The sequence below is a fragment of the Myxocyprinus asiaticus genome, chromosome 47, assembly GCF_019703515.2.
Source record: "Myxocyprinus asiaticus isolate MX2 ecotype Aquarium Trade chromosome 47, UBuf_Myxa_2, whole genome shotgun sequence".
Classification (NCBI taxonomy): Eukaryota; Metazoa; Chordata; class Actinopteri; order Cypriniformes; family Catostomidae; genus Myxocyprinus; species Myxocyprinus asiaticus.
The window spans coordinates 28,198,422-28,224,995 of record NC_059390.1 but is presented as its reverse complement, the minus strand read 5'-3'; the positions used below and the strand labels follow the sequence as shown (position 1 = coordinate 28,224,995).

At 38.0% G+C, this 26,574-nt stretch overlaps 1 protein-coding gene across 2 annotated transcripts in view; it reads right to left on the bottom strand.

Moving 5' to 3' along the window:
* The window catches only part of tafa5a (TAFA chemokine like family member 5a), a 278,672-nt gene that overhangs the window by 24,166 nt on the left and 227,932 nt on the right, over positions 1-26,574 (bottom strand). For both annotated transcript variants that reach the window (XM_051691662.1, XM_051691663.1), the window contains exon 3: positions 21,357-21,484. In XM_051691662.1, the coding sequence (XP_051547622.1) occupies positions 21,357-21,484 (128 nt within the window). The remainder of the gene's footprint in view (positions 1-21,356; positions 21,485-26,574) is intronic.

The following is a 26,574-nucleotide window of genomic DNA, read 5'->3' as shown; positions in this document are numbered from 1 at the left end:
ACAAGAGAGGAGATTGTTGCCATTTACATTATACGTGGATTAATTTTGGCAGAATATGTGACATTTAAATTAGATCAAATCTGAATGTTTTGTTAAATCACCTTTTTACTGTCTCTGACACTAACAGTCACTTATTGTTCATTAGATCAGCCTGGGCATTCGTGATTATCTGTTAATTTTGGAATTAGTGATGAACAGTGATGAGCAATGTATGTCAAAATGTATTATATTCATTGCATTGGAGAAGGGACTCACAAATTGTGATGTCAGAGCACCAGTCCATTGAGACATATAGAAAGAAAGAAAAACTGGATGCAGTAAAAGGTGGCTTCAGTTCAGTAAGATGGAAGGAAATGATCTGCAAAAATCTTTTTTTAGTTTTTTTTTAGTTTTTTTTTTTTTTAGTTTTTTAGACTTTTCAAGTCTAAATAAAATTGTAAGGATTAAAAAGTACTACTTTTTTCTTTGGAAATATAATTAAGTAAAAGTAAAAGTATTCTGTTTAAATTGCACTTGAGTAAAGTACAAATCCACAAACATAATACTTAAGTATAATACTTAAAGCTGCAGTATGTAAGATTCAGAAACCCTTGTTATTAATGACACCTGTGGCCGTTAAGTGAACTGCAGCCAGCTACCTGTTGCTCGTGCTCATGCTCACACTCCATAGGGATGCGAGCGAGCGAGCATCGACCAAAACAATGACGTAACGTACAATGCTGAAAGATGATGTAGCATAATTAAAATGACACAGTTATGATCATTTTACTACAAACTTTGAGACTGCATATTATATTTGACTCTCCAGTGCTGGAACAGGGCTAAAATAAAGTGTGGATATAGGTCTGACTATTCGAGACTGTAGTTTGAAGTAATCACTTTTCTTTGCATGATACATTGACTGCATTTATACGATAGCCTATGTTGGTGTTAGCTAGCTAGCCAGCTTTATCAATAGCTGTTAGCTAAATTTAGTGGATGATGACAGTAGCTGTTTATAAAATAGATTGTACATTATAAATATGTTGACACAATTCAGTATCGATGTGATTCCATCACAACTGTCATTTTGATATATCGATGCGCTATTGTTTTATATGAATAGAATGTATATATTTTCTGTATATCCAAGTTATGTTACACTAATGAATGGGTCTTTTTGCATTATCTTTGAACATTGTCTAGCATTCATTTCATGTGTTATTGTAGTTTAGCTAAAATTACACAGATCAATCCTTATGGCACTATATTTCACATGCTTTGCAGTTATGTAAGCTTACCTGTCCAATAAGAAGAACGCCAATTCAGGGTCGGTTTTGATCCCCAAAACCAAATGATGGTCCCTCCAGAAATCAAATGCCCTCTCTAGTTTTTCGCTCGACCACGATCACGTTCCCGCTTAGCCAGATAGGATTCAGTAGATAAATGTTTTTTTGGCTTACTCTGAGTTTATGCAGGAGTCGGTGTTGTGCTGGGAGCCGGACGTTTGCTGGATTTCATCTCTAAGATAACGCTACCTAATGTTGCAGACTGTCTGTTCATGCTGTTGAATAGTGGAAGATAAGCTATTACTGTCTGAGGCAAGGCTCTCGGGAGCGTGCATAAACATCACATCCTTTGGATTTTCCCGGCAAAAGCGACCCGCGCCTTTCCCATGAAAATCAGTCTACAGGCTTTAAAAGGCAACCTGGGAAGTCCGGGAAGGGCTCATTTTTTAAGTTGCGTTACAAGCCGTTCCCACATTGGCAAAAAAAAGGGCAAATATTACATGAACATGTTTACATATTGCACCTTTAAGAATATTTACTCAATTATTTTACACCCCTGACAAATACACATATTTATATTTATTTTAATAAAAAACCTGAAATGCCTTAATTCATGATTTATGTCAAAATGCAGCAAAAATAGATTAGTGAAATTAAAAGGAGGGATTGTCATTTTGCAACAGTCCACTTTGTGATTCTATTCATTACTGTAATGTGTTGTGTTGTCACCCGTTATATGCATGTTGTCATAACTGCATATAAATGATTTATAATACATTTAAAAATGATGTGTTATTCATTAATGAACCCCTTATTTATCCCTTAACAAAGGGAACATTAAAGTACAGTACCTAAACTTAAATTAGGAAAGAAAAAGTAATACTCAGTAATAAAGTCAGATTTTGCACAAGCAAACCATTATGCGGACAAAAAGTCTGTTACTCCAAAGTAACTAGAGAAACTAATTACTAGAGACATTTTAAAGAACATCCTGGTCAATTTTTGTGATATCGTGAAAGTGAAAGGTGGCGGGGCTGTTGAGGTCCAAAAAAAAACAACAAAAAAAAACAAAACAAAAAGCAACATTAAATTGTTTATAAAAGCAGTATATATATATATATATTCAATATTGGTGTGCTCTAAGTTTTCTGAGGCTATACAACATATTTGTGTGAGGAACAGACCAACATTTATGTCCTGAAAATGGTACTGAAAATCTTCTCTTCTGCTGAAGCTCTTAAATAAAAAAAAAAGCGATGTATGAATATGAAATGCACCTATTTTTGAAGTCTATATGACTTTTGTAGTCCATATCAGAGATTCAATGTGGGAAAGATTTGTTCCATTTTAATTTTTTATTTTAATTTATTTTTTAACTTGTGCTTTGTATGAGGAACAGACCAAAATTTCTGACTTAGGAAGACTAAGTCAGCGCACAATTCATATGGACAACTTTTGTGATTATATATATATATATATATATATATATATATATATATATATATATATATATATATATTTCATTTTGGAGCTTGACAGCCCCAGTCCCCACTCAGGTGTATTATACGGAAAAGAGTGGCCAGGATATTCCTAAAAACAGCTCCTTTTGTATTCCAGGGAAGAAGAAAAACCATATGGGTTTGGAATGTCTTGAGGGTAAGAAAATGATGAAGGAATTTTCCAAGCATGTGAAAAAACACACTTTTTAACAAATTCTTTTCAGAGATGGTTTTCACAAATGCAGCATGGTGTCAAAGCGTGCCCCAGTCTTGAGTTAAGAGCAGTCTTTGTTTCTCTCTTGGGAGGAATTCAGTACGGAGGAGCTAGGTCTTCAGTGTTGACTTGGCTCCTTCATTCGGGGGATGAGCAGCATTTGCATGGAGGAGCAGCTGTCATCTCCATGATGATGCTGTCCAAGCCCAGGCAGGGATGTTTCCAGTGGTGTCACACTGGCGCAATGGGATTAATTACACAGACCCCAACACCCACAGCGGCAGCACTACCTTGGCATGTGTCATCGACGGTCACCCTATCACTGCGGTTTTTAGCTTTGCTTTTTCACACTGTCAGGACAGTTTAAAAAAGGAAGATGATTTAAGAAATAATTCAATAGACAAAAATTCATATTTTTAATTATTTACTCACTTGCATGTTGTTCCAAAGCAAATATTTTGTTTTGGAACTCAAAAGGAGAAATTTCTTATCATGCAGCTGTTTTCCATACGACTGGTCTCAGTCTCTGTCAGCATACCCAATGACCATATGATGCATGCTGCACAAAAAACTATATACAGCATTATCAAAATAATTGTTACTGTACATTTATTCACCTGTTACTTCTAATATTTTGGAAAAGTGATTAGGTTTAGTAGTAGGGGTAGGGTTAAGGGATCTAAAATATTTATAATGTAGAAAAAAAATTAACTATAGAAACAAACAGAAAACAAGTTTTCAGCTAATGACCCTGCATCAGTGTGGAGAGGCCTAAAAGACTTTACTAACTTCAAGACACCATCCCCCAACACTGTAGGGAACCAACAACTGGCTGATTACATGAATATGTTTTACTGTAGATTTGAAAGGCCCAGTCTCACACCCCACACCCGCTCTGACCTTCACTTCACACAAACATCAACACCTCCTGCAACCCCCCTCCTCCCCCTCCTGCTACTTAACCTGCACTTAAAATCTGTGAAGAGGAGGTGTGCCGTGTCGTCCGGAAACAAAAGACAAGGAAAGCACAGGGCCCAGATGGTGTTTCACCCATTTGTCTAAAATCCTGTGCTGACCAGCTGGCCCCAATCTTTACACAGATCATCAATAGATCACTGGAGCAGTGTGAAGTTCCCTGCTGCGTCAAACGCTCCACCATCATCCCTGTCCCAAAGAAACCCAAAATCACAGGACTTAATGACTACAGACCCGTCTCTGATGTCTGTGGTCATGAACTCATTTGAGACACCGGTGTTAGTCCACCTGAAGGACATCACTGGACCCTTTCTAGATCCCCTTCAATTTGCTTATAGAGCAAACAGGTCTGTGGATGATGCAGTCAACATGGGTTTGCATCATATCCTGCAACATCTGGACAGACCAGGGACATATGCAAGGATCCTTTTTGTGGACTTCAGTTTGGCTTTCAACACCCATCATCCCAACTATTCTCTGGACTAAATTACACCAACTCTCTGTTCCCACATCTATCTGTCAGTGGATCCCTAGCTGACGGACAGGCAGCAGCTAGTGAGACAGGGGAAATTCAGTTCCAGCACATGTACAATCAGCACTGGTACCCCCCAGTGATGTATGCTCTCCCCACTACACTTTGCCAAGGACCCCTCTGTCAAGCTCCTGAAGTTTGCAGACACTACTGTCATCGGCCTCATCCAGGATGATGATGAGTCTGTATACAGAAGGGAGGTTGAATTTGCTCACCATTCTAAACAGCATTGTGGCAGCAGTGGAGTCATTCAGGTTTCTGGGCACTACCATCTCACAGGACCGGAAGTGGGAGACCCACATTGACTCCAATGTGGAAAAAGGCCCAGCAGAGGTTGTACTTCCTTCGCCAGCTGAGGAAGTTCAGCCTGCCACAGGCGCTGCTGATACAGTTCTATTCAGTAGTCATTGAGTCTGTCCTCTGCACTTCAATAACTGTCTGGTTTGATTCAGCTACAAAATCAGACATCAGAAGACTACAAAGGACAGTTCGGACTGCTGAGAGGATTATTGGTTGCCCCCTGCCCTCCCTTCAAGAACTGTACACTTCCAGAGTGAGGAAAAGGGCTGGAAAAATCACTTTGGACCCCACTCACCCAGCCCACTACCTTTTTGAACAGTTGCCTTCTGGCCGGCACTACAGAGCACTGAGCACCAGAACCATCTGGCACAGGAACAGTTTTTTTCCCTCAGGCTATCCACCTCATGAACAGTTAAAACTGCCCCATTGAGCAATAATTATGTGCAATACACAGCTTAGTCTATTTATATTTATCCAACATACCCTACCTCTTCTGCCATACATTCCCTTGCATCTGTATATAACAGATTTGTATTTGTTGTCTTATTATGTATTTCTATATATACTTATATTTTCTATTAACTTTTTATTTTTATTAAAAAAAAATATATATATTATTATCTCTGTCTTGTTGTTGTATTGTTTGTGCACTGGAAGCTGTCACCAAGACAAATTCCTTGTATGTGTAAGCATACTTGGCAATAAAGCTCATTCTGATTCTGATTCTGAAATGTATATTTAAAAAGATTTTTGAAAGGTTTTTACTCTTTTAAACTGTTAATACATAAAAAAACGTTCACATTTTAGATACTGTCAGTACGAATTGTATGTACAATATTGTGTTTCAGCATGTATTTTAAATGTTAAGTACAAATAGCTATGAATAATAATGAGATCAGGGCCTTGTTTTCCAAAACGGTTGATCAATTAAGAGCAGTTTTGACAAGCAATTTTACAAACGTTCGTTATGTTTTTCATGATTTTCCAAAAGCTCACTTAACATGAGAGTGCAAGGATGCGCTTTAAGTGCTACTTAAGAGAGTCGCTGTTGAAGTGCTGAAATGTGACAGTGTAGTGTCACTTGCCATTGTAACTTCATTATATGTGTGCATAACTTAATAAATATTTTTAATGTATTTCGCTGGGAAATGTTTACATATAATTTCTTAACGGAGTGTGTAGCTATCTGCACACCAATAGTCTGGTGGAACCACATAAATATATGACAAACTAACCAATAGATGTTGCTGCAGTGGCATGGGGTGTAAAGATGGTGTGTAAATGTGTAGTGTTGTCCTAGCGACAGTGGTTCAACTCTTAATATTTCCTTTAATACTACTTAAAATAATAGATAAAAATGAATATAAATGTTGATTTAATCGCAGTGATTTGGTCACGGTGAAAGTCGGGGAGTGCAGTGAAGGGTTTGATCCAGAGGCTGGGTCTGTTGATCATGCTTGCTCCCACGTGAAACTATGGTTACTGTAGTAAAACCAAGGATATATTTTCTAAGGTAAGGTTAAGGTTAGGTTTAGGGGTAGGGGTTAATGTAGTATATCTGTGGGATAAACACAATAAACACTGCAGTGATGCCCATATACTGTATGTTAGTATTTAAATATGCGTGCAAATAGAATCTGACACTATTTGCACCAGTGTGCAATTAGTATCTACCATTATTTGCACTAGGGCTGGGGTGCAAATAATATCTGCCACTTTTTGCACTGGGGTGTAAATAGCATATACCATTATTTTCACCAGGGTGCAAATAGCATCTGCCTTTTCTTAAACAATCAACCCAAATAATTACATAATTAAATGTAGTTTTGTGATCATTTTTTGCAGAATAATCATTATATATAATGATAATCATAGCTTTGTTCATCAGATTTGAGTTTGCAATGTTTAGTTTTCACAAATTCTGTAGGTCAAGGTGCAATTGCTTCCAGGGTCAGTAAAGACATAGGTTAATGGATAATAAACAGCAGTTAGCCACAGAGGCCCTGTGAATGATTCTGACACTGATCAAGCACATATATTGAATATAACAAGGTTCACCGTGTTGCCAGCGAAGTGTAAAGTAGGAGGCTGGAAGCTGCGCTTTAGGGACATTCAATAATCAAGCAGTCTGCTCTTTGCTCCCCAAAGTGATAACGGTCAATGTTGCACAACATTGAGTGCCTTTGGGTGTAAGAGAGGAAAAGAGACGAAGATGATGAGCCAAGACATGTGCAATATAGCCTATTCCTGGTTTATTGTAACCTTTGTTGTCACCATCTACATGGCCATCCACACAACTCAGTGTAATTTATTTATTTATTAGTCCATTTATCTATTTAATGCATTTATTTATTATTATTATTATTAACAGTAGATTAATATACAAATAAATATAACTTAAAAGTAGCTGATATTGAATTTCACATTGTGTTCTGCATAAAGTTTAATTATCTCAACATTAACTGCATTAAATTGTATTAAGTGTATTAAGTGCAGGGTTGGGCTGTAACAGAATATGTTACGGCGTTACGTATTCAGAAGACAAAAATGAAGTAACTGTATTCAGCTCCTGTTACATTTTCAAGCACTTTATTCAGAATACAGTTACTTTATAAAATGTTGTTAGAAAACTTTTAGAATACAACTCTAATAATGACCACAAAATTTCTTGTCAATCAAGTGATAAACAGTGCAGATGCCAGCTGCACACTCTCACTCTCTCTTCCCCAGATCAGCAGCAGCACGTGACTGCAGAGTTGCCAAGGTTTCATGCCAAATTGGGCTCATTTCAAAACACAATCATGGGTTAAAATCTTAGAATCGCTGGTTACCACAACTTTGGGATACTTTAAAAATGGACTGCTGTCACCAAAAGGTTTGATGCCAGGCACTAAAGAATGAAAATACAACATCTTATTCATGTATATTGATCTGGCAACCACACCGTTGTCTTATCAATCTGCACGCTTTTAGCTGTGCATCAGCATCAATAGAGCCAGCAATGTTTTTGTTTCACAAATATAACATTCGTGCACATTATACAGTGTTTATTACATTGCTATTTTACATTATGATTGTTGCTGTGTAAATATATTTAAAGATGGTGTAAAGACGGCTCTCGATAGCATTTGGTAAATCACGTCCACATCGGAAACTTGCGGAATGAAGAACCTTTGAGAAATAACAGTTATTAATGACAATAATATGACTAGGTAAAATATGGGAGAAAGTACTGCAACGAATGAAAGAGGGAAAAGGACTTGCAGTGGATCAGAGCCCAAACGAAGACAGAAAAACCTTGTGTAAATAACTACTGTAAAATTTGGGAGGCTGTGTGAGAATACATTTTAGAGAGAGTATTTAGTAATCAGCCCAGAATATATTCTTTAAGTAATCCACCCAACCCTGATTAAGTGTAATTTTAAGATTGACCTGCAGGTAACTGTCTCCTTACAATGCTCTTGGTGCTCAATGATTACTTCAGAGCACCGTAAATCTACAACCATTTTTTAAGTACTACTTAAGTTACAGCTTTGGGAAATGGGCTGCAAAACTGAGATGAATTATATGATGGATTCTATGATCTAATTAGATGTGTTTTTGGGATATGAGGCCCAGGCTGGTTAGTTATGTCTGTGAAACAGTTTGTATTTATTTTCTATACATTTTCCGTTATTTCAACACCCATTAAAAAAAAAAAAAAAAAAGAAAAAAAATCTTTCTGCCATAGCTCTTTAATCATATACGGTGTCTATGGTGCAGGTTGGATGTCAGTGACACAAACCTCATTGGTTTTCACGTCTCGTGACCAAAGTAATTTACAAACCTGTCATGACACATCTAGGGAAAGATTTTTAGTGAACAACTACCTATATTTTGGTCTGTTAATCCCACAAAGCTATTCCTTAACTCAATTTTAACCAATAAATTTCACCAAGAGAGAGAGTCTGAGGGCTGCACTTGAAACCGAAGGGATGATGCTACTTTTCCAAGGCCTTCTTCACCCGAGGCATCACTGATGAGTAAGCGCTCACTCTGTTTAGCTGTGAAAGATGGCTGATTACTGCAATCAGTAATTATTTCTCATCTCAAACTCCACTGATACTACATAGTCAAGGACCCTTTCAGTGGTTAAATACCCCCCCTCGCCAAATCAACCTAATAGCTAATAGATTAGTTGATTAAGAGCCCTCTCGTTCATACGGTATAATCAGAGAATTAAGCAGTAGAGTGGTGTAACCTTACAAAAGAAGAAACATAATGAGTTCAATTATCAGAATCCAGAAGGCCTTCTGCATTTCAGGTAATTTGCTGGTATGCTGGGAATACAAAAAAAAATAAATAAATAATAAAAAAAAAGAATAAAATATATATATATATATATATATATATATATATATATGAAGAGCCGAGAAGAGCCGGTGGTGCTTTCTTACGAAAGCAAGCCGCGACCGCAACGTTGCCATGGTCTTGTTCTTGCAATGAGAACATGACTCATCCTAAAATGATGTCTCCACGTGGGCAGTGCCCAGACATGTAAGACAGCGATCGTGGCTGTCAGAAGCGGAGAGATAATGACTGTAACCAGGAATAACACACAAACGGAAAGTCATCTTTAAAAAGACGTTCCGAGTGTACCGCTCTTTTTGTGAATGAAAATATACTCTTTTAGAATATACTCTCTTATTTCCACTCTGCCGAAGAGCCCAGGGGCATTCTCTGCACTCCACGGGTGCAGAGGGGGAGAAAATCCAGCAGTTTTGAGGTGCGTCTTTGGAGGGAATTGAATTCAGTGCATTCAATACAACCGCTCGGCTCCGAAGAGAAAATCTGAATGAGTGGTTGCATACCAGCTCCTTTTATACCCGTATGTCCGGTGGATTGGCATGCAAATTCCACTCGCCAATTCTCATTGGCCTTTTATCAAAAAAGCAGAGGTGTTTGGGGCTCCCAAGAGTGACCCCTAGTGTCACTACATCGACACAACGTCGAGTGAGTTACAGATAGGGAACAGAGTATTTTCTAAGGATCTACAAAATATTTTCAAAATCAACTTGTGGGTTGTCTGAAAGATTAGTTTACCACATACAGTCAAAAGTGTTGTAGATTGTAGTCTGTTAGCTTTGAAGCTTGTGTCCCTCCCCCCAATACCACCTGCAACTGACTAGCATGTATGTCCATGGCTGTGAGATAACTACAGCCTTTTTGCTATTTTAACAAAGGGGACAAACCCTTAGATTTTCCTCACCCCTCACGAATTTCTATAACCTTGTATTGAACAAAACTCTCATGGTCATCATTAGAAAACTGAGACTTATGGATTAAGTCTATTGATGAGAACATTGCTCACAGCAGGTAAATTGATGTCTGACACTAATTGTCCGAAAATGTATTGTTGAACTAAGTTGATTTTTTACATTAGCAGTTTTGATGGCTGTAGCAGCTGTGTTTAAAGGGAATGAATTTAGAGACACGACTTCATTATTGGACTGCGTGCTGTCATTATTGGACTGCGTGCTGACAGTCCAACTGTCATTGGGTGCAACAGTGCCCACCCAGGAAGTATTTTTCCTATTCTTTTTTTTCCATAAGGATGGAAGCCATAAACTAAATTAACCAACTCCAAGGTGAATCACAACATTACAAACTTTGATTTGAAGCAAAAAATATTAAACAAAAAGTCAAATGTACAGCTGCAATCCCATTTAGCACTGCAAATGACGTATTCGAATGAAAAAATATAGAAAAATCTAAAACTATTGATTTAGAGTTGTTGATTATATGTATATAATAAATATATTGAAATTATATTGCAAAATATTGAAAAATATACAGATATATAAGTATCTTGAGAGTGGAGGGAGACTGACTCGCCTCACAAAGTGAAATATGATCTCTGTAAGACAATAAAGACAAATGTCTCATGTCTGCTCCAATAATGGCTTCTGTAAGCCCCAAGTAGCTACAAACTCTATAACAGCTCTTACCTTTGGCTGTTTTCTTTAAAGTGAGCCAGTGAGCCATTGTCTACTTGTCTATGAGCTTGCTTGAGTAAATGATCCAATGCTATGTCTCAGCGAAGACAGAAACTAATAATAAAAGTGGTATTGTTGTTATATTTCAAAAATAAGTGAAAATACCAATATATTGCATATTTTGTCCCACTGAAATGCTCATTCTACATTACAGCACTGATTTTGAGTTGGATGTAGATGTAAATTTACTGGTATCAACAACAGTAAGGTTATCTATAACATCTGTAAAAAGTAAAAAGTTATCACCTAATTTATGTCTAGATTATTCTAACAGACTGAGTGACTGAGTTGGAACTCCTTTCATCAGGTTCTTATTGATTCAAATGAGTCATCTTGGAATTTCTGAAGGCAAACAAAATCAGTTATATGTTCTTACACACAAACAAAAATATTTTAGCCTATTTTTTTTTATTTTTTTATTTTTATTATTATTATTATTATTATTATTATTTCTATTTTATTTTTTTTAGGATTTACACATTTCTATTTCATCTAAAAAAAAAAAAAAAAAAAATAGTGTATTTTGCATTTGCCCTTATGAAAATGTAAATGTATTTATTTATAGTTTTAACAGTGGTATTTGTAACAAGACCATAGTAAGCACATGGAAGCATGGATCTTCTTCACTAATGTGGTTAGATGTCACATGATTTCTATAAAACAAATTAAGAGATTTATGTAATTACAAACAGTAGGCCTACTCTAAACACATGTAAAAACAATAAATACAAAATATAAACATTTAAAAGTTGTAACAAATTTTTTTTTATTCCCTCACTCCCCTAATGTAGCCTATGACAAATTTAATAGAGCTGAAGTAGTGATATAATAATATGTATTATGAATCTATTTCTGCCTAAAGTACAGTTAGTGCTACAATAGTAAATTCAAGGGTGGTCATGTAGAATTCTGTGCCGAATTCAAATGGTTTCCGCGTCTTGCGCCTTGCTTCCCCCGTCCCCGTTGAGAACCCCTGGTATATGGGGATGTGGAAATACTGTGCAAACTGTCCATATAGGCATCTGCCTAATTTAGCCATCTTAAACCAAGTGACAGATGCATTTATGCCAAAATATCACAGAGTTTGATTGGACATACAGCCTTTCACACCAACAACTCAAGATATTGTCATATCAGACAAAACACTCAGGAGGGAAGGGAAAAGAATGAACAAATCACAAGCATGGCCGTAATGAGTGTTTTTTGTTTGCTTGTTTTTTCAAAACTGGGACTCTTGGGATGATCAGTGATTATTCTTTACTTGAATAGCACAAACTAATTTTGCATTGCCAACTGAAAATTAATTGATGAGTTATTTTGTCAGTTGACAATGGTTGGTTGTACTTTCACACTAAACTACTACACAAAAGAGCTAATGCACTACTGACCTGGCCATCTCCAAAAATAGTAATAAAAATAATCTCCAGTAATAATAATAGTATTATTATTATTAAAATATAATAACCACTGCTTTATTTATATTAATGTTAACATTAATAATAATAATAATAATAATCATAATAATCATAATACAACTAAAACAGAAAGTTAACAATTGTACATAGTATAATTACTTAGTCTTAATCTATTTTAAGTACCAAAACTAAAAATTTCAATAAAAACAAATCACATATTAAAACTATGTTGTAATACAAACACATGTTGATCTAACATACATCTTAGATTAAGTTCAATAATAATTTACATTAATTTGTCAACTCTTTTATCTCACACAGTACCAAAATGCCATCTCCTGAGGTCATATAAAAATATTACCAAAATTGCCTCAAGGCATGACATCTCTCTTAGTATCAAACGCCGATTCTTAAAGATGTAATTGATCTTGATTTTTTTATTTTTATTTTTTTTGGCAGTTGACATGCTGAACCTGATGCAGTGTGAACCTGCGATGGATCATAGGCCAAATGCCAGAACGCTCACAAATCCAGACAAAACCATATATTTACATTTTTATTTATTTGTCCTTTAAACCTACATTGTCAGTGCATTCCTCTAAGTTAGATTTTGTTTTTACAAACTGAGGTACGATTTAAATTTAATGAGCTAATCAACAGCAGGTCACAGATGCTGCCAATAGAGTTCAATTTGTATTGGACCTGGAACATTACTTTAAAGGAATACTTCACCCCACAAATGTAAAATCTTGTCATGATTTACTCAGTCCAAAAACATATGACTTTCTCTTTCAGCAGATCACAAAAGGAGAAATATTTTATCGATCTTTGGTTTTCATTCAATGGCACTTACAGCTTTTTCTACAATAATTTTCACAAATTTCTCAATAATAACAACTAGGGAACTACTAAAATTCACAGGTCCTAGGACAAATTCTTATTCTTACAAATAGCAAGTTTCTAATGTTAAATGAAGATGAGAGATAATAGGTGCTTAATACATTTAAAATTAATGATTAGATTTAGTTAAACATGCCATAAATTATCCAAAAGCAATCAGATTAGATTACCTAAAGTGTCTTTTAAGTGTATTTTACCAAATACAATTTTAATCATATGATTTGTGAGCAGTACCAGATTACATTTTAGAAGTAATCTGCCCAACACTGAGTACCAAGATGTTTTATTTTGGCTTTAAGGTATGCTTGATAATATACACCAATATTCTGTTACAAAGCAAGAATGACACTGTGACGAGGTGGAGGGTGTGGCCGGGCCTTGAGGATACACGCCCAGCGCTGAGTTGCCATCAGCGGGAGGCAGATACAGGAAGAGAGAGAGAGAGAGAGAGAGAGAGAGAGAGAGAGACAAATGGCCGCTCTGAGTGTGTGTTTATGTTGCTGTGTTTTCAATTTGATGTTCTGTTTGATTAAAGTTTTGTTGTTTGTTACTCCGGTTCCCGCATCCTCCTTTCTCGAACTGTTACACTGGTGCCGAAACCCAGGAAAGGAGGAAGGACACGCTGTCCGGAAGAACTCACTGCTGCCATCCGCCAGGAGATGGAGGAGCCATTGCCATCCGCCAGGGGACAGAGTAGTCGCTGCTGTCTGCCAGGAGCCGGAGGAACCGCTGCTGTCTGCCAGGATGCGGAGGAGCCGTTGCTGTCTGGCAGTGGACAGAGGACTCGCTGCCATCAGCTGGGAGGTGGAGGAACCGCTGCCGTCCACCAGGGGATGGAGGAGCGGCTGTAGTCCGCTGTTGGGGGGAGAAGGGGCTGAGGAGAGTGTGGGCGTGCCTGCGGGAGCTGATAAAGAGCGTTTCTTTCTCTCTCTCTCTCTCTCTGTCTCTCTCAGTTGCTCTTTCTCTCTCCCCCTCCCTCCCCTCGTCTCTCTCAGATTCTGGAGGACCATCGGGTGGCAGAATGGCTGGAAGGGCAGCGTCTCCCCTCCAGAGATGGGGGGGGTGGGGGAGGAGTAAGCCAGTCCAGATGGCACCCTGGCCTGAATCGGGCGGTGGAGGAGTGTGATGAGGAGGAGGGTGTGGCCAGGCCATGAGGATACACGCCCAGCGCTGAGTTGCCTAATCAGCAGGAGGGAGATAAGGGAAGTGCTGGGGATGCAAGAGAGAGAGAGAGAGAGAGAGAGAGACACATGCGGCCGCTCTGTGTGTGTTTATGTTGCTGTGTTTTCAGTTTGATGTTCTGTTTGATTAAAGTTTTGTTGTTTGTTACTCCGGTTCCTGCATCCTCCGTTCCCGAACTGTTACAGACACATAAAATCAGTAACACATAAAAAAGCAGTAATTATAATAATAAAATAATGTCTTCTACATTTGTCCACATGTTCTCGTCCACATCACACCATATGTCCTCATTTGCCTCTCGCCTAGAATCATTTAGGATGACTGATCCATCCTTGGCATCCAGCTGGCATAGCATTTAGAAGACATTTGGTCATATTGGTGATGGTTGTAAACCTTACACTTCCATGAGGAGAAGAATTCCTCAATGGGATTTCCTCTAGCTAGAATATGCTTGCATAATAGTGAAACCACCCCAGTATGGGCTTTAAACTGTACTTTGACTAGCAGGGAGTAGTAAAAAGCAACATTGTCCTGAACAATCATAAAGGTTGGCATATTTAGTAACCTTTTATCTCTCTCCTCCTCTTGCAACAGCCTGGCATCCAGGTCATTAAGGAACAAGATTAGTCACTGGGTACTGAAAGGGCCGATGAGGAGTTTATCTAATTGGACCAATGAGATGATATTGCTGCACACATTGTAATGTTACCTTCCCTCTGGCCATGAAAATCCACAGTTGCTCTCCTACCAATGATGTTTCTAAATGTTGATGTTTTAAAGCAATTTTGCATTAAAGCAATGAAAACTGATCCACAGTTTAGTCCACATGATGTTGTGCTGCTAGTATGAAGAGTTTTGAAATTGTGTTATCAGTACTGAGAAATGTTAAAAATGATTGTAAAAACCTGTAATAGAGACTCACTTTAAAGCTTTATACCCAAAATGACCATAAAAGTAGTCAACAGCCAGCAGTTGCCAACATAGTCTTCTGACAACTCATAACAATTCACACGATATGGCAAAAATATTGCATGACTTGACTTTTATGACTAATGTACGACTTTTAAACCAACCAGTCAACAAAGAGAATTTCAAATCAATACAATATGCAGGCATCAAATTTAAGCCATCCTCCTTTTAAGCTATCCTCCTATCAAACATACAAAGGCTGTCTCCTATCCTATCCAAGTAAGGAAACATCAGTGAACAAATGTAGTTACTATTCCAAATGTATTTATGCAATACAACACTGATTTATGTCAATAAACTGTATTATACAACAGCTGGTTCCAGTTTTCAAATCTGATTGGGCGAGCCTTTCCAGGATTGCTGATAAAAGAGTCATATCAGCGTCACTGTTTGTATCACTCTGCTTGAGTTTGTGGTGTTCCAAACTAAAGTGTAAGACCAGTGCAGATGTGTAAGAGCAGCTTTATGTGGGGACTTTCATTCATCCCTGTGACATTTAATATTTTAGCCAGCAGGTGGCGACAAAAGACCACCTTGTACGCGTTATGAGAGAGTCGAGTTAATGTTTAGAGAGACTGCGTCATCAGTCAGCAATCGTGTATCATTGAAGTCATCGGCTTGTCTCTCATTCCATAATCGCTGGGATTACTGCTACACTACAGCTCAGAAAGAGAGCAGAGAGCATTACTGTCTGTCACAGCTGAGAGTTGCAACAGACGGAGTAATTACACATGCTCAGGGTCCCTATCTGAATCCACAGTTTTGACTTGGGAGGACACATAAACTTTCAACATGCCGGAGGAGAGTTCGGTTCCTGTGTCGCTTTCAAAATAAGAGTTCCCCAAGAAATATACTAGAATGAAAATGTCATTCTCCATGTTTTTTTTCTCAGACAACAAAACGCTTAACATAAATGATATTCTCGTAGGATTTGTGCGCCTACACACCAGAGTTTACGCTGTGTCAGAGAACGCTGCAAATGCATTGATTTCAATGGGGATGGTGCTTCGGATGGACGGAGAGGGAAAGCGCTAGGGTTCGCAATAGTGACACTCCATCATGCAAACAAAACATTTGCTACAACGCACTATGATATAGGCATGCATTGACCAATAAGAATCTCGGAAAGGCGGGTCTAGTTGCGCTGTGAAATCGAAAAAACATTCTGGACAAACTCATACATGTGGTGTATTCATTCCCTGTCCTTTATTATTTTTTTCTTCCAGGCTAAAAAGATAGTAATTAAAGAGAGTAGGACAGAGAGAATGCGTGGAGAAGTGTTTCAATGTTTATCGAATTGCTACATTATCTAAAATGTTTGGTATTGCTGCTTGTTTTTAAACTGTACCACCTCTGCACCATCTTCCAGATAGCACATCCGATGGCCAGCATCACTCCATGATCACTCAGATCGGATTACTACCACACTACAGCTAAGGAATAGAGACTTGGGAGTCGCAACAGAAGCAGGTAATCACACATGCTTAATCTCTCTCTCTCTCTCTTTCTCTCTCTCTCTATCACACACACACACACACACACACACACACACACACACACACACACACATACACACACACATCCTTGTTCCTCAAATAAGTTGTTAGAAACAGCCCAATCCGTCATTGCTATTTAAAAAGTAAAGTGTGTGGAAAGTAGTTCCACACACAAGAAGGTTTGAGATGCTCCCTGTGTTTTCTCATTTATTTACATGTCCTTTGAAATGTTTAAAAGGAATATAACACTTGCAATTGTGCTGTTTTGTCCACATATCAGCATGGCTGTGATTACCTGCGGCCTCATGCCTATGGCAGAATCACAGCTTTGCTGATATACGGCCACTCTTGCTCATGTGATATTGATTTATTATATTGATTTATAACACAGCTCTCTGGAATAGTCAATTATGATTGGTCAATGGCGGCATCTAGCAGTCTGATATCTTAGAGTAACAACCGCACATCCACATTTCAGACCACTAATCCAGGTTTTGCGAATTTGCGAGCCATCTATCCTGCTTCTCAGATCACTGTACAATCTCTACAATTAAGCTAATAAAATAATTTCAACTCAGTTTGATCTCTCATATGCATTTATTTATTTATTCCCAAGTAGTCTTGTAGACGTTCATTAATTAAAAAATTAACACCAACAGAAATCCACCACAAACTTGAGTTGTATTTCAGCTGTTCAGTGATTTATTTCTTCTCACATAATTTTGGCGTGAATCAATCTTGTATGTCCATCTATTTATTTATTTAGTTGGGTAGCTGTACAGTACGCAGGATAATATATAGTGAGCCGATTGTTATCGCAAAATAAACCCCTTCAGGGTAATACCCCGATCTTCCTGTCGGGGTTTATTTTGTGATAACAACCAGCTGACTATATATTATCCCTTAAATAATACTTCATAAGAAACTACTGCTATGAATGTTTGAAAATGTCATATCGGCATATATGGTTCTTAATATTCCACACACAAACCACAATGATGGTGACTCTCAAAACTAAATCTTTAAAGGAAAAGATGGACATCTTATCGTCGTTTTCACCAAATGACACTGTAGCAAAGGTTTGTGTTTGGAGCAGAAAAAGGAGGAAGCAGGAGCCGGTTTCCACAGTCCACGTGAGTCAGGTTTATTACAAACAAAACAGAAATCGCTTTTCAGCATAAATGAAACCAAAATACTGCTTTTCAGCATAAACACACAGGATCTTGCTTTTCAGCATAAACACTCTCTCTGAAACCGCTCTCGCTCTTTTGGTGGACTGGACCGTCTTTTATCTACCTCAACTCTCACTGTGAACATAGAAACTGTAATTAGTCACAATTCATCTCAGGTGTATGTTCTTACCGCTTTTTCTCTCCCCAGACAGGTGCTTGACCACTCCCTCAAATCCACAGACACATACCAAAAACACCAGTTCAAATATTGTAGTAAATAGTAAAAAGGGTAAAGAGTAAGGCAGTAATTTACATGATTACCCTTAAAAGATTTACCACAGTAACCATCATTTTACTACAGTTATTGTTTCTACTGTAAAATCATAATACAATAATATGATGGAGATTGAAGGAGATCTCCAGCAAAAATAACAGAAGCTTTTGGAATCTCTCTATAATTAGGTTTAATTTATTTTTTTCTTGATGGCGGTGATTATACTCAACTGCAGTAACTCTGATATTTTTTTTTTAACTGGTATGGAATGGTAAGTTTTATTTTTTGTTATTCTATTCTGACAGTCAAGTAAGTGTTGTATAAGGAATGCAGACAAATAAAAGAGTGTAATGGCATATGACAGCAGACAAGAGCTGAAGGGTTGTGCGCCACCATTTCATACTCTCCCTCTATCTCTGCTACATCTCCTCTACATACCTGCCGTGATCAGCCATCTGCTCATATCATTAGCATGAGTGTGATCTAATTACCACTGATAAACACTTCCCAGAGTTCTTCACATCTGCTTTACATTTCCAATAAGGAATGAAGGGCCTTCTATAGGGACTCAATAAGTTAATGTAAACCTGAAACAGCATTCTCAGCCTACAGCATTTACATCCATGATATGACGACTTTTTAAATAAAACAAGATTTTGAAGAAAAAAAACAAAAATGCAAGACAGAACTTCATCCGAAATTGGCTGGATGGTGAAAATTGAACTTTATATGACAGGTGGTTGGATAGCATGGCTTGAAAAATATGAAAGCCATTTAAGAGATGGAGCAAGTTATTATATTCTGATGAAAGATTATGAAGGCATTTTAACATTCTAAAATTACTTTCACTGACGGCTAGCTTAAGGGTTGGGGTTTTGGTTGGGAAATATAATTAATAAAATAGGCATTCCTCTTCTCTGTATTACACCATTTACAACTAAAAACATCTTGCTTTACCACTCACTTTTCGTACCACTCTTTGGACATTTCACTTGGGAACTGGAATACAAATGTGCCCATGCGTTCAACAACACTTCCAGCTTCGGCCACTTGGGGCAGTGCTTTAAATTTAGGTAAGAACAAACAGATTTCAGCTGTAGAACTTTCGACCTACTGTCATCGAATTCACAGTGAGATCAGTCTGGTTATGAAACAGGTGATATTAAGTGTAATATATGAGCAAAAAAAATTACATTAAGAAAAACTGGAGACTAACCAATGCTAATATAATAGGCGAAGGTGAAATAAAATCATACAGATAAATGTTTATAAATTATGTTCGCTATAATTGTAGATTTTTTTTTATTTATTTTTTTTGGAAGTTAATAATGGATTCATCCGAATAATATAAAAAAAATATTTGTATGACTGATTATTCAAAAAGCACAAGGATAAAGCGACATTTTAAATAAACATATCCAAAATTACAACAAATTTATGAATCTGAGCAGCCAATATTTCTAAAGTGTAAACCTTATGAATGAAAATGTGCACTGTTTGATTTCAGATCAGATAGGCGCAGTCTTGACACCATTTGTGGTCTCTGTTAATTGTGCATGTCTGGAGCTTGTCAAGTGTAACATTAATTAAGATATTACATCATATACACTTTCCACTTCTTTAAACGTCTTTGTTAATGTATCACATGATTCACACGTCATTCCCATGTATTTATTTATAGCCTAAACCTGAGCGCGATGTTAAATTACTGACCTGAAGTGATTTCACGTTGGAGCTCGTCTAGCCGTCTCTAAAGTTGACCACCTTTATATTTACATGAGCAATTAAGGAAATAATCTGGTTAAGACTTTATTCCAAAAAAGAAAAAAGTTAAAATGCTCCATAAAGGTTAAAATGCTCCATATAGTATTCATCTATTCGGAATATTCCTCCTTATTTAAAACAAAGGAACTGAAACTCAATCTTTTTTCTTCTTCTTCTTCTTTAAACTGTGCAAAATTTGAAAATATTAAGTGTTCTTGAACTGGTAAGGTGCTATATAAATGTAACATTATTATTATTATTATTATTATTATTATTATTATTATTTAACTACATAATGGTGTCCTATCGTAAAAATTCCTGATAGATTTACGGGACTTTCACCTGTTTGTAGGCTATATTGATTTAATTTTAATTTACTTTAATGTTTGAATTTGTATTTATTATTCACTGCAAAAATGTGTGTTTTACATTTTCACATTTAGCTTGACACCTCCTGCCTTCAGAATAATGTTGTTATACATGAACAGACAAACAAAAAATCTGTTTCATGCAGATATTAATATCTGAAATACCAAGAGAAACCAAAGTTAACAACATATTCCACAGTTAATGTAGCCTACAAATTCAGCTTCATCTGGTAATAAAAAAAATAATAAAATAAATTTGTTTTAAATAATAATTGTATAATAATAATAATAGTAATTATTATTATTATTATTATTAGGCTATTATTATATAAAAGGTATATACAAGGCATATTTTATTAATAGAAACTATAAATGTAAGAGTAACACTTAAAAATGGCCATTTCGGAGGGCCTGGGTAGCTCAGCGAGTAAAGACGCTGACTATCACCACTGGAGTCGCAAGTTTAAATCCTGGGCGTGCTGAGTGGCTCCAGTCAGGCTTCCTAAGCAACCAGATTGGCCTGGTTGCTAGGATGGAGTCATGCTGGGTTAACCTCCTCGTGGTCGCTATAATGTGGTTCTCGCTCTCGGTGGGACGCGTGGTGAGTTGTGCATGGAGGCGTGAGCCTCCACACGCACTATTTCTCAGCAGTAACACGCTCAACAAGCCACGTGATAAGATGCGCGGATTGATGGTCTCAGATGCAGAGGCAACTGAGATTCGTCCTCCGCCACCCGGATTGAGGCGAGTCACTAAGCCACCACGAGGACTTAGAGTGCATAGGGAATTGGGCATTCCAAATTGGGGAGAAATTATTATTTTTTAAATGGCCGTTTCATTTAATTTTGACTTACTTCCGGTTTAAGCCCTGCCCACACCCTGTTCTATCCGAAAAAAGAGACAGATACAGATAATTTTGTCATATGAACAGATACAAATACAGATAATGGCTTCACTGCACACCCACAGTATAGAGTATATAAGAATTCTTACCGTCGTAGTTTTCACTCTGCCGCTGGGCTGTGTACAAGTCCAGCCTGATTTATTTACTAACAGGTCACAGCCTTCATCCTCCAAACATGGCACCATGTCGCACCACTGCCTGGTCTTCACGATACGAGCTGCGGATCAGAGTAGAGAAACCATTAAGATGGTAAGATCAGAAATACCAGCACAAGCTCATAGAGTACAGCACATTTGGGTATTTCTTAGAAAGAATTATAAAAATACAAAGGCTGTCCCTAGGGTGGGTTCCCCTAAAGGGACATTTTTGTACCTCTAGTGAAAAAGTATGATGCATTTTGGGTAAACAATTTTGTCTTCTGAAAGTCAGCATTTAATCAATTGACCCTATTTATTTTCTTAAAACATGTTACTGGTCTTATTATGAACATTTCATCCATGGATTGTTGTTTTGTTATAAAATGTAGTTGTCCTCGTAATTTTTAATCAAAATGTCATAACTTTTTAATTCGCTGAAATGTCTGCTACTTCTCGAGTGACATGAGACTGCTCAGCAGTTAAACCAATAGGCAAAAGTTTGTAGTCAGTTTTAACCCCGTCCCTTCAACAACCTGTCATGTACATATAACACAAACCTACCATGGGTCAAGGAGACAAACACAGGGGTGATAAAGAAGTGAATTTTCGACTGTTTCTCTCCCAAAGCCCTGTTCCATAGGTTTATTAATATTTTTAATGCAGGCAGTTTTCAGAGGTATCTTGGGATGTACAGCACTCACAAGTGTTCTTTGTTCTTTATATTTTGTGTGTTGTGATTCAAAACTTGGAAATACTGTGATCTTTTACTAACTTATTTTACTCACTTATTTTACTCACTTATACATCTGCATTCAATGGCCCTAGTCTTGTCGTAAGCAAAGACTGCAATGTGCATTTGTGGGCTGGTTGTCAGTAAGATCATCGTTCGGTACTCATGTCAGTGGAGACATGAGCTGCATGGTGAAAATGGAAGCGTATGCTATAGTTCTCGCAGAGTACTCAAAGTAATATTACGTCATTCATTCATCCAATCCTGATTTTGCCTTTCCTTACAAGGTCCTACAGCTGTCTTCCATTGCTCATATGACTCATAGCTTTCACTCGCACGTGATCACTCAGAATAGCACACGCATAGCATTTATATAGCACATTTGCATGTAAATGTCCCTGCACTGGGCTTCGTTGTTAGAACAATGAAGCCTCTAAACAATTATGTTATTACAAACATATTTATTCTCAAAGTTTCATTACTCTTGTTTCCAATATCAGTCAAATTCTGCTTACAGTTTAAATTTCTGCACCTGCTGATCAAATTACTAGCTCCCCATCATGTCCTACTATGTTAGCTATATATTGATTTAGTTATTTATTAGGTCGTTTTGCTCCTTTAACCTTTTCATAAGTTGGGTCTAAATTCCTCTGCAGTGCCCCCTGGAGTGAGTTATTTTTGCACTTATCACTGCACAGCCGGTAGATGAGGGTAGAGTGTAGAGGAATATAATATATTAAACATGTGAACAAATGGGTTATGTCTGCTGTACTGATTTATGTTTTATTTATTTAATTTTTATAGCTGTAAAAAACAAATGAAAAAATAATATCAGCAGTCCGGTTTGCCTAAGCACTGTTTGATATTTTGTGTGTGTGTGTGTGTGTGTGTGTGACAAGCGCTAATGTAAATAGACTTGGCTGCGTGCATTGATAATTGCACTTGAGCAGCATTTGTGAGTAGACAAGTTTTAAACTGTGGAGAACTGTGGAGAGACTCTTTCAGAAAACAAATGTATTATTTGCCTGAAAAGACTATTTGAGTTGTTGTTTGTGTGCATGAGAAGATTGCGTTTAGATATGATGGCTGTGCATATACCCGCTGTGAACTGTTATCATGGTACTTTGGTGACAATTTAGTTTGTTACATAAAATAAACATATTATGTGCTTGAAAAGACTCTTTGAGTAGTTGTTTGTTTGATGAATGACAACTGCTACTAATGTAAACAAACATGGCAGCACGCATCGTAGGAAGATCGCATTTCAGAATCAGAATAAGAATCATCTTTATTGCCAAGTATGCTTACACATACATGGAATCTGTCTTGGTGACAGGAGCTTCCAGTGCACAACAATACAAAAGAGCAACGAGACATAGATAATAATAAAAAAAAATAATTTAAATTGAATTAAAAAAAAAAAAAAAATTGAATAGTAAAATAAAGTATATATAGAATACACAACAAGACTATATATATATATATATATATATATATATATATATACTGTATATACACACACACACACATACACACATATACATATACACATACATACACACACATACATATATAAACATATACACACAGAGACACACATACATACATACATACACACACACATATGTAGTGCAAATCTAAATACAAATCTGTTATATACAGCACAAGGGAATGTAATGGCAGAAGAGGTTGGATGTGTTGAATGAATATAAAAAGACTAGACTGTGAACTGCACATAATTATTGCTCAATGGTGCGGGTTTAACTGTTCATGAGATGGATAGCCCAAGGAAAAAACTGTTCCTGTGCCTGACGGTTCTGGTGCTCAGAGCTCTGAAGCGTCGGCCAGAAGGCAACAGTTCAAAAATGTAGTGGGCAGGGTGAGTGGGGTCCAGAGTGATTTTTCTAGCCTTTTTTCTCACTCTGGAAGTGTATAGTTCTTGAAGGGAGGGCAGGGGTCAACCAATAATCCTCTCAGCAGTCCGAACTGTCCTTTGTAGTCTTCTGATATCCGATTTCATAGCTGAACCAAACCAGACAGTTAATGAAGTGCAGAGGACAGACTCAATGACTGCTGATTAGAACTGTATCAGCAGCACCTGTGGCAGGCTGAACTTCCTCATCTGGCGAAGGAAGAACAACCTCTGCTGGGCCTTTTTCACAGTGGACTCAATGTGGGTCTCCCACTTCAGGTCCTGTGAGATGGTAGGGCCCAGGAACCTGAATGACTCCACTGCTGTCACAGTGCTGTTTAGAATGGTGAGGGGGGTCAGTGTTGGGGTGTTCCTTCTAAAGTCCACAATCATCTCCACTGTTTTGAGCATGTTCAGCTCAAGGTTGTTTTGACAGTACCAGACAGCCAGTTGTTCAACCTCCATTCTGTATGCAGACTCATCGTCATTTCGGATGAGGCCAGTGACAGTAGTGTCGTCTGCAAACTTCAAGAGCTTGACAGAGGGGTCCTTGGCAATGCAGTCATTGATGTAGAGGGAGAAGAGTAGTGGGGAGAGCACACATCCCTGGGGGGCACCAGTGCTGTTTGTACAGGTGCTGGAAGTGAATTTCTCCTGTCTCACAAGCTGCTGCCTGTCTGTCAGAAAGCTGGTAATCCACTGACAGATAGTCGTGGGAACAGAGAGCTGGTGTAGTTTAGTCTGGAGTATAGCTGGGATGATGGTGTTGAAAGCCGAACTGAAGTCCACAAAAAGGATCCTTGCATATGTGCCTGGTCTGTCCAGATGTTGCAGGGTATGATGCAATCCCATGTTGACTGCATCCTCCACAGACCTGTTTGCTCGATTAGCAAATTGAAGGGGATCTAGAAAGGGTCCAGTGATGTCCTTCAGGTGGGCCAACACCAGTCTCTCAAATGATTTCATGACCACAGACGTCAGGGCAATAGTTCTGTAGTCATTAAGTCCTGTGATTTTTGGTTTCTTTGGGACAGGAATAATGATTGAGCGTTTGAAGCAGCATGGGACTTCACACTGCTCCACTGATCTATTGAAAGTCAGTGTGAAGATGGGGGCCAGCTGGTTAGCACAGGATCTAAGACATGCGGGTGAAACACCATCTGGGCCCTGTGCTTTCCTTGTCTTTTGTTTTTGGATGAATGGCACACCTCCCCTTCACAGATATTAAGTGCAGGTTGAGTAGCAGGAGGGGGGAGGAGGGGGGTTGCAGGAGGTGTTTGTGTGAAGTGAAGGTCAGAGTGGGTGTGGGGTGTGAGATTGGGCCTTTCATATCTACAGCAGAACACATTCAGGTCGTCAGCCAGTTGTTGGTCCACCACAGGGTTGGGGGCAGGAGACCTGTAATTCGTAAGTTGTTTCATGCCACTCCACACTGATGCAGGGTCATTAGCTGAAAACTTTTTTTCAGCTTCTCAGAGTATCTTCTTTTATCCACTCTGATTTCCTTATTCAGTGTGTTCTTGGCCTGATTGTACAAGACTTTATCCCCACCTCTGTAAGCATCCTCTTTGGCCTGACGAAGCTGCCTGAGTTCTGCTTTAAACCATGGTTTGTCATTGTTGAACGTTAAATAAGTCCTACTAGGAATGCACATATCCTCACAGAAACTGATATATTATGTCACAGTATCTGTGAGCTCATCCAGTTCGGTGGCTGCAGCCTCAAAAACACTCTAATCAATTAGTGCAGTCAAAGCAGGCTTGTAGTTCCAGCTCTGCTTCATTACATTTATATTTACATTTATTAATTTGGCAGACTCTTTTATCCAAAGCGACTTACAAGAGAGGAAAACATAAGCGAATCATCTTAGGAGACAGTGGTATAAAAAGTGCTGTATTACAAAGTACCACTAGCATCATAATAGTATTCAAAATAGAATAAAGTGCAACAGAATTTTATTTTATTTTTTTTTTTTTAATGACTGGTTAAGTGCTCATGGAAAAGATGTGTTTTTAGTCGTTTTTTGAAGACAGAGAGTGAGTCAGCTTCACGGATGGAGTTGGGAAGGTCGTTCCACCAACATGGTATGATGAAGCTGAAAGTCCGGGAAAGTGTTTTGGTGCCTCTTTGTGTTGGTACAACAAGGCGACGTTCCTTAGCCAACTGCAGACTTCTAGTGGGCGCGTAGCTCTGCATAAATGATTTTAGGTATGCTGGAGTAGACCCAGTAACTGTTCTGTATGCCAGCATCAGAGCCTTGAATTTGATACGTGCATCAACCGGTAGCCAGTGGAGAGTGTTACAGTAGTCCAGTCTAGTTATGACAAGTGACTGGACAAGCAGTTGTGTGGCATGTTCAGAGAGGAAGGGTCTTATCTTCCTGATATTGTAGAGTGTAAATCTACATGATCTTGCCGTCTTTGAGATGTGGTCTGTGAAATTTAGTCTGTTGTCGATGGTTACCCCTAGATTTCTGACCGATTTGGAAGGCGTTACTGTAGTTGCACCCAGCTGCACGGTGATGTTGT